Raw genomic sequence first — 9,427 nt, forward strand, 5'->3', positions numbered from 1 at the left:
ATGATGGTGGTTGCAGTAGAATGGAAAAATCGTGGGAAGGAAGGAGAGGGGAAGCTAAGGAAGGAGACAACGAGAAGTTAATTTTATGTGTAAAAAATTACTTGAAAGATAAACTTTTACCAAGAGTTGTTTCGACATTTTGATGAAGAAAAGAACAAATAACCTTGCCTAGTGTTTGGAAAATACGTAAGCTTTAAGTGAGTCAAACTTTCTATAAGTAGGTGATAATAATGAACACTGTTACATTGAGTTGGAACTTGGAACTGCTATATATATTTCAACAACCTCTACCACCCTATAAGATTGAACCTAAAATGTTTTCTTTGACCTACGGAAGCATGAGTTTAGATAAATCAAAACAAAATGGCTTGTAGTTTTCTAGGAGGTAAGATAGATTCATACTCACTTTCATGAGTTCATCTAAAAGGAACTTTTTCCTATTGTCTCCTTTAATAAATTGATCCACCACAACAATCTGGCATTGAAGAGAAGTAAAGGAGCAACAACATTTGCCTTTCCGAGTTTCACTGTTTCAGTGTTGTATTTGGTCAAAATCCAACTATATTTGGATATATGATTCTCAACAGCAGCAAGTGCCACCAAGAAAATAATGAAATCAATTATGATACATCTTATGGTAAACTTTCAGTTCCTTCATGTATAGCAACACCCAAGTGACAGTCTTTCAATGCCAACTTGGTCCATTCAACTGACAAAATTGATGGCATCAACTGCTACCTAAGGACTAATTTGATGCCTCCTATAAATAAAGAACAAAAATGATGCTGAGTATACAAGTATAGAGGAGAAAAACAGCACAATCATTCAAGGTAAAATTTCAGAAAAAGGGGTGCATGCGGCCTGCTGCCATTTGAGAAGGGTTGATAAATAATCCCCCAAATCGTCATTCTCTTCCTCATTAACTTCTGTCAGTATAAAATACCAATCCCATTTAGTACTACATGCCCACACCAAATATGAATGAATGTTCAACATTGTGATTCCATGATGCAATAAACCTGCAATTCACACGTCCTTCCAGGACCATGCTCGGACTTATATTACCAAAATCATGCAGAAACTCCTGCAAATTTTTCTTGTCCTTCCCGTAACTTCTGCATTCATTTTGTTGCCAGTTCCTCATTTTCAGATAGAATCCTCTCCATGTCCTCAAGATATGGCCACTTTTTCTTGGTATTCTTCTCATTCTTGACCTCCTGCTTAAACAAAAACGTAAAGGATGTTGATGATTAAATCATAAAATTGTACTTTAATAATTTAATTCTGGCAATTTATTCACTATTAGTTGTTATGCTTGTTCTCTGCAATCTGAAGACAATGCCTTCTATTTATAACACTCGGATGTAATGTGTAAAACACAAGCATGTATTCACAGCAGTTGAAGTTTCTCTTAAAATCCTTACTTCCTCCGATGTTATTAAATAAAGTTAAGATGCAAAGGTGAAAAGAAACGATCAAACACTCCAATTTCTTCTTTGATTTCATAGTGACCTTATCATTTGCATTATATATTAACATCATAGTTGCTCATAAGAAGGAACAAACCTCATATTTCTGTAACAAAGATGTCCATAGAGATTTGCACTGCCCAGGACTTCTGCTGATCCCATTTGCCGACAAGTTCCGAGATACTTCTTCCCAAAGGGCCATCCTCCCCTTTACTACTTGGAATCGATCATGTAGTTCACCCCGCATATCAATCAGCTTCTTAATTTCCTCAGGTTTCCATTTATTTCTCTTTGCAGATTTTGAATATTTGGATTCTAAATTTGATGTCTTTTCGGACATTTCTTCTTCAGACTCTTCAGAACTATCTTTCTTCAGTTGGGGCTTATTCTCCTTTTGAGGAACATAACCATTGTTAGCTTTGATTGACTTCTCAGCTGACGATGAATCGACAAATGACTTCCAAAATTCATCTTGATCCTCTGTTTCAGAAATATTATCATCATCTCCACTTGAGGTGGTAGTGTATTCTTCAGATGCTAATCCTTCAACACCTATATACAAACGCACCAAATAATGGAACAAGAGAAAGAAAAACTGATATTTGAATATATGATACTAGGAAATTTACAGCAGAAGGATTTTACCATAAAACGGTCATTAGCATCCTTGCACCAAATAAACAAAACAGATACATAAGGATTGGTTATATGCAAGTAGGTCCATTGCATTCTGATTCATTTTACACAAACAGCAAAAAACATCTCACTCAGAGAAATTTGCAGTCTCTTGTCAATTTAAGAAGCAGAACCCAAGATATACTTATCGCCGGCAGCTTAGACTTGCATACAAAATAATCTAATGAAACTTAGCAGTAAATGCATTTGAATATTTGATACCAAATTAATCCCTCATTATCAGATTTACAACAAAATAGGTATAATTTTAGAGCTAAGAGAAGTGAAACTGGGAACAAAATTGACTTCAAGATTATGCTGGTTTGGTAAGAAAATTGCTAGAATGAAAACATTAGGCACTTAATCTACATATAAAAATTACAATGACAATAGGAGAGTAGGTTAATGCAGGAAACCTAAGGAAGATATGCCAGTAATAATGCAACAATAGAGCCTTATCCCATTAGGTGGGATTCACAACAATAATAAAAATAAATGACATTAGCAACAAGAATACTTCCGAGTTAACATCAGCAAGAACAAGACTTATTCAAAAGAAGCATTCAAACACAAAATTAACAGGATATTTACATAAACCGCATCTAGAGGCACAAGAGAATGTGAATAAAGCCTCCCCAATTTTATATGCATTTCAAATGTGCACTTGTTTACCTCTAATTGGCATTTTGGTGGAGTTATTTTCCTTCCCATGCCCATCCAACACTCTTCTCCATGTTGATATCCCGTCCACATGGGCTTTGCCAGACAACTTTGTCTTTATCTCATCTTCAATAACAGCTGCAGGATTTTCTACAGCAATGGCAATAACTTCAGGCCGCTTTCCACTGTACTTCCTCACCATTTTCCTCAGCACCTCAGACACAATTCTTTCCATGTGAGCCAGTGGACAGTTCACAGGGCAGCTTGAAAGGGCAGCATTCGCAGCTTTATGAAGTGAATCCATCAGCTTCCCTTGGTCAAGCCACAGGCATCTTGTAGTAATTCTTATCTTGCCTTTCAATGTGTTTCCAACTTGATCATCTAGATTTTGAGGACGGAATATTTCCATGCTGAAAAAGACAATAAATATTAGGTCACTAAACATCTTCTACTTAGCATTGACTTACTTTATGACTTGAAAAACATACCTAACCACAATGATGCCATCTAATGCAATTCTCATTCTTTCATCAATAAGGAGATCATTCGATGTACCAAATGCTTTGTCACCATCACTATACTTCAACTGCATAAAAAGGGGGAAATTTTAAGAGTTATAGATGTTTTCTTAAAAAGAGTGCAGCAAAAAATGAAAACTACCAACCTGCAAATTTTCTGTTCCAAGTGAAATGAAGCCATTAGAAAGGACTCTTCTATTTCTCAAATGTGAAACACCAAGCATCTCTCCATTCTTAACAACCTGGAGCATAATGACATGTTTATGTAAATCTAAATGCAAAAGGTCCCTAGTATCTCAGTCTCATCTATCATCTGATAAAGGTGAAACAACTCACAGTGGTGTGTCGAATGCCAGTGGACTTTCCAAGCAATTCATGTTCTTTCAAGAACAAGAGTTCCCCATGTATGGGAAGAAAATGCTGTGGTTTCACAATTCTAAGTACTTCTTCCTGCAGAAATAAATGTTCTCATCAATAACAGATCATAACAAAGACAAATTCATGCAAATGCATGCATAATAAAACACATACATGGTACAATTAAATTGAGGATGCATAGGGGTAAAACAATTAATTTGGGAAGAATAAGAAATTTTAAGGGGAAAGAAATATATGGAAAGAAGGAATAAATTGACCTCCAACAAAAACTTACCAATTCTCCGCGATACCCATGACCAGACGTGTGCAGACATTCATTCTTCCCCATAACTATTGTTGATCCAATTTCTGATATGCGGTTTAGCATGTCTGTAACACGGGACTCATTGCCAGGGATAACCTAATAGTGTCAAAAGAAGAGGACAGATTTACCACATTAATTTATATCTAATTTTTTTGAAACTATCTTCTTTTGGTGGAAAATGGATCAGACATGAACACAAGCAACATGCTCATGCAGAAAAATCTGAGGCTTGTTACAAGAATGGATTGAAATTTCAAAATAAAAGTTCAATTAGTGCATTAGCTGCAGAAGAATGATTTAGTTATATCAGGCATGCTCTAGTCAAATCAAACAGCAACCAACTGATTCTGAATTTTGTTATCTTACCTTAGCTGAATACAAAACAACATCTTCCTTTGTTAGTTTGAAAGAATGACTACTTCCATAAGACGCAAGATTCAAGGCCGCACGAGGTTCTGCCTGACACAAAAATACATATTTGTTCATATGCCAAAAACTTGTCCAATTTCTTTATCAAACGAACTATGCACTACATAATCTTTAAAGGACCACACAGGCAACTTACTTGGGAGCCTGTTGTAACAATTAGCAAATCCTTTGGAGCATAAGCATCAATATCCTCCGCTTTAATCTATGTAAATTAGAAATATTGAAAGGTAGAATAATAGAGATGAGACTTACAGAAGCTTAAAAATTTTAGAAACTCATAATTCTAAAAAGGTGGCAACAGGAAAAAAGGGGGAAAATTTTAGATATATCAGTAGAGTTACGCCAAAAGAAAGAAAACAATTATTTCAATGTTAATTACCAAAGTGGATGGATCAATTCGAGCCTTTCCATCCTTCCAAGCTGCATCTAAGTATGTCCTTAAAGACATGCCAACAAATACCTGATAGAATAGTTATAAAACCATAAAATTGTAATAGAATAGTTATAAAACCATAAAATTGTAACACTTCTAACAGTTGTTTATCTATTGGAGTAAATCAGAAAAAGAGAGAACGATGAACATACCAGCTTTCTACCAGTTAAATCAGCAGCAGCTTTGATGCTTCCCAGACGATGTATATTTGATGCAAACTGAGTTGTAATAACCCTTCCTTTAGCAGCTGAAATATGCCTCAACAATGCATCTGCCACGACAGATTCACTGGTTGTCCTTCCAGGTGAGAGTACATTTGTTGAATCACTCATCATCTGAAAAGTAACGCCAAATTTGCATCTATCTTTTCTCAACATTTAGGAAAAAGATAAGGGAGAGGCTACACATTGCTATAACCAAACACATGGCAGAAAATTAGAAGAAACCAGCATAGGTTAACAATTTAACATCAGTAAATCTACAACAAATATAGATGTACATTTATGGGTAAATGTAAAGAAAATTAGCCACTTAGTACCTAATCAACTAAAATCACAATATGTAATGATCCCTATCAGCCCCATTCCTCTCCATCTCCACCACACTACCTCCATGATGTCAAGTCACATGGAGGAGTAAAGCTCAAAATTATATAGAAGTCATTTAGAAGATATTTGAATCTATTAATTTATTTCACCGCTGGTTGAGCATCACTCAACAGGTATCATCCCTAGTCTTTACCAGGGTGCTCTGCTAGTGTGGGCACCAGGGCTGGGAGGTTCCTACAGATCCATTTTCCAACAACTAATCCCTCCCTCAAAAATAAACTATTTATTTACCAACTTCAGAAACATTCAATACACTAATACAGTGAAGGGAATCAAAATAAACCAAACTTGCCAAGCAAAATAGTGATTGCTACTTAAAATGCATATCTTGGAAAAGCCCAATAGCCTAAAAGTAGAATAAGGTTTCCCATTTGAACCAATATCAACATAATACCGATCATGAAAACCATATTCACAATGAAAGGAACTGTATGCATCACTCGCAGATAAATGACAAGAAGTCAATGATTCAGATGACTCACCAATGTTACTCCTTCTTTAGAGAGCTCCTCTAGAGCTTCACGATCGAAAACTTTACCGTCTAATGGTGTTTCATCAATCTGTTGAATCAAATTGTTCAGCAATACAGGATTCAAGCCAGAATAACAAGACAACGTGATGAGAAAAACAGTAAATTCTAACCTTCCAGTCCCCGGTGTGAAGAATAGTCCCATCAGAACAACGAAGTACTAAACCACAGCAATCAGGAATAGAATGGGTCACCGTGATTGGATCTATCTCAAAAGGCCCTGCCATAAACTTCTTCCTTGTTCTAAATACTTTGAGTCTGGATGGAACAAAAATACCATGTTCCTTCAAGCGTTTCTTAATAAGCTGTTAACAAGAGGAAAAAGAAGTTTCACTTCTTCTGAACTGATGAAAAAAATAACCAATTCAAGGAACAGAATTTCAATGAAAAAACTGTGCAACAAGTTTTTGTAATGATAAGTACCAATAGGGTGACATAAATGAAGAGTTGAAGAGGCAGGTAGCCAATTTCAAGATATGTTGATACTAGCATCTAATTTCTATTACTTCCTACTATACAACATTACTATTTATTCACAAATGATGGAAATTAAACAACTGAAGAGCAGCACCTTACCAATAAAGTAACAAGACTATATGTCTTCTTACCTCCATTGTGAAGGATGATGCAAAAATTGGCGTATGAGAATCCAATGCTGGGATGACCTGGTGATTAAAGCAACAGTCAATAGTACAGCAGAAGTAAGCACATGTTTAAAAAATTTGTTTTAATAAAAGCATGATCAATCAGAGAACTTATCCAAGGGGAGGGGAGGAGCATTATAAAATATAAAGTGGAGAGACATAAAAGAATAAGTAATTAACTAGTAAGAGAAACAAAACTAAGGACTGAAACTAGAAAAAAAGAAAGAGACAGAAAAAATGACCCTTCTATGTTTTACTTTAAGAAACAAATATATTTTGTTGGTCACTTGGTCATAGGATTTTCCCCAGCCCCACATCCTTCGGGTGTGCGACGACAATTGTGAGAGTCATAATATCCTAAAAAAAGCAACATGTCCCCATCAGGTAAAAGAGTCACACATAGGAAAAGCGTCCAATCGACCATTACATCAGAAATATGTTAAAGCTTTTAAGAGAGTATACCATAGGTAGCAAGCATACCAAGATCCCTAATCCTTAAACATGCTACTAAACCAAAGTCATCAATCAAGGACCTAATGAATTTTGTGGTTGTATATTTCCCTTGAAGCTGATTGCATCACATTTGTATTATCCTAGTAGCAAAATTATCCAAGCTCTAGATTTTTTAATCAAACTGCAAGTTCCTATCTAGGTTAACTTTAAGTTCATTATGGAAGAATGCATCAAAAACTAGGTCATAGATATATCCCTCTACAAAAATGCAGAGAGACTTAGGGGAATATGTCAAAAATAACTAGTCAAGAAGGGTATTGTTCTTCACACCAGCAGTTCCATGGAGAAGGAAACATTACCCAAGGTAACGCACCAATATGATCTTCATGCCCATGTGTTATAACAACTGCCTCAATTTTGTGGCTCCATTTTCTTATGAATGTTGTATCGGGTATGATTTTTTGGACCCCAAGCTCATCATAGCTGAAATGTACAATCCAAATGTGAAACAAGATCAGTTGACTAATAAATAAAAGCAGAGCAGAGCAGAGCAAACAGTAACCATGCAGCAGAAATTTGATAGTGACCTTGAAGTGGAAATGGGATTTTAATATTTGAAATGAATTTCACTTTGGAACAGATTATTTGCTATTAGCTGAAAGATTAAATTCCATGTCTGGATAGTGATTATGTATAAAGTTTTCCATATACATGAATACATGATCGCCTATGTAACAATTCAGGCTTGTGAGCTTGTCCAGTGGGCTAAGTGTGACTGCGAAAACATACAAAGAGAACACAGATTCCAGTAGCAACACTTACTCTGGAAACATGACACCAGCATCAATGAGAATGTAGCGGTCATAGTTACCAACAAGCATGCAATTCATTCCAATTTCACCTAATCCACCAATAGGAAGAACACGGATGGGTGGTCCATCGGATCCCTCATAAAATTGCTCCATCTTACGTTTAACAGAGTCTTCCATGCTCTTTCTCGGACCTTCTATTCTTCTTATTCGTTTTCTCGGTACTTTAGATCCAACATTATCTACATACATGAAACAAATAGAATAACACAACCATATGAATAATAAATAACATCCACCTACAAAAGAGTTGCCTCTGGTTCTGCGATGGAAGTAAAATGAAAGAAATTGAAACAAATCATTCAAGCAATACCTATATATATGGTTACGTCCGGGCTAATATTGTTCTCAAGCAACATGGACTCAACCGAATCTCTCAAACCTAATTCCTACTAGCTTACCACAAATCTAAACCTTTTCGAAGAGTGTTAAGGAGATGAATAAGTATCTTCAACAATGATTGCCTCAAAGCCCTTATATGGGACATTAGAAAAGCAACGGATGAAGTGTAAACATCCTATTACAAAATTTAAGACCTTAACTGGTAGAACACTAAACATAACCAATTGCACACAATGCAGTAAGTCCAAGTTATTTAAAAAATATATAATTACATCACGTATACATATATATCATGTACACCATATCATCCAATACTTCTGTAAAATAGTAAAAGTACAAAACTTTAAGCTGCCAATAACAAATGGAAAAAGCTAGGAACACATTCTGATATCTGTATCAAGCACGAGAGAAGCTCAGAAAATAAAAAAAGCATAGAGAAACATGAAATGTAAAGCGAAATGGGAAAGGATTATAACCTGGGAGAGCAGAAGAGGGGAAAGAGCAAGAAAGGGAAGAAGAGCGTGTGGTGTAAGGGCGGTAACAGAGGGTGTGAGGGCATAATGAAAACGTGTAAGTGGCCATTTCTTCTTTCTATGAGGAAAACCGCAACGGGATGCAGCAGAGAGAGAAGAAAGAAAAAGAGTGCAACTTTGAAAGAACCCTAATGAGGAAGAACGGGAAATTAAAGGGTGGAGAGAGAGGAAGAAGAGGGGTTCAGGTGGGTGTGGGCGTTGGTGCTGCTCCAATTGTTTGGGTGCGTAGCGGGAAATATCTTTCGCTTATCAATTTGGTCATCAGCAGTTCAGCACCCGAAAATACAAACACGACACAAGTATCGTACCTCACTGCCAAGTGGCAGCCAATTATAACAACCTTAGTTTTGTGGTAGCCAGGCTAAGATTGGAGGATGAGACTCAATATTATATTTGGTAGTTCAAGATAGAAATTAAAATTTTAATTTCAAGGCATAAAATTTTAGTCTATTTAATATTTTTAAAAAATAATAATAGAAGAGACTGAAATTTTAATATTTTTTTTAAAATATCCTTATTCAATTTTGACCATTTCTAATTTACTCTTGTGTAAACAAAGAACACAAATAAATTAGAGAGAACA

The 9,427-nt window shown here is 35.8% G+C and overlaps 1 protein-coding gene across 4 annotated transcripts; it reads right to left on the bottom strand.

The window, feature by feature from the left end:
* Nucleotides 1-543: 543 nt before the first annotated feature.
* Nucleotides 544-9,204, bottom strand: LOC112722225 (ribonuclease J). 4 transcript variants are annotated; one of them, XM_072206986.1, is made up of 18 exons: nucleotides 8,788-9,095; nucleotides 7,923-8,151; nucleotides 7,460-7,583; nucleotides 6,905-7,004; nucleotides 6,612-6,668; nucleotides 6,117-6,308; nucleotides 5,957-6,034; nucleotides 5,019-5,201; nucleotides 4,813-4,893; nucleotides 4,570-4,635; nucleotides 4,371-4,463; nucleotides 3,975-4,100; nucleotides 3,659-3,772; nucleotides 3,469-3,564; nucleotides 3,293-3,390; nucleotides 2,817-3,214; nucleotides 1,567-2,021; nucleotides 544-1,217 (listed from the first exon to the last, which is right to left on the bottom strand). In XM_072206986.1, exons 4-18 carry the CDS (start codon nucleotides 6,962-6,964, stop codon nucleotides 1,122-1,124), a joined length of 2,193 nt encoding a protein of 730 aa, XP_072063087.1. In that variant the 5' UTR covers nucleotides 6,965-7,004; nucleotides 7,460-7,583; nucleotides 7,923-8,151; nucleotides 8,788-9,095; the 3' UTR covers nucleotides 544-1,121. The 4 variants fall into 4 exon arrangements, with proteins under 4 accessions (XP_072063087.1, XP_025628989.1, XP_025628992.1 ...); XM_025773204.3 differs by lacking the exon at nucleotides 6,905-7,004 and having other exon boundaries at nucleotides 8,788-9,204; XM_025773207.3 differs by lacking the exon at nucleotides 6,905-7,004 and having other exon boundaries at nucleotides 7,474-7,583; nucleotides 8,788-9,161.
* Between the last annotated feature and the right edge of the window lie 223 nt (nucleotides 9,205-9,427).

The sequence above is a fragment of the Arachis hypogaea genome, chromosome 11 (genome assembly GCF_003086295.3).
Source record: "Arachis hypogaea cultivar Tifrunner chromosome 11, arahy.Tifrunner.gnm2.J5K5, whole genome shotgun sequence".
Classification (NCBI taxonomy): domain Eukaryota; kingdom Viridiplantae; phylum Streptophyta; class Magnoliopsida; order Fabales; family Fabaceae; genus Arachis; species Arachis hypogaea.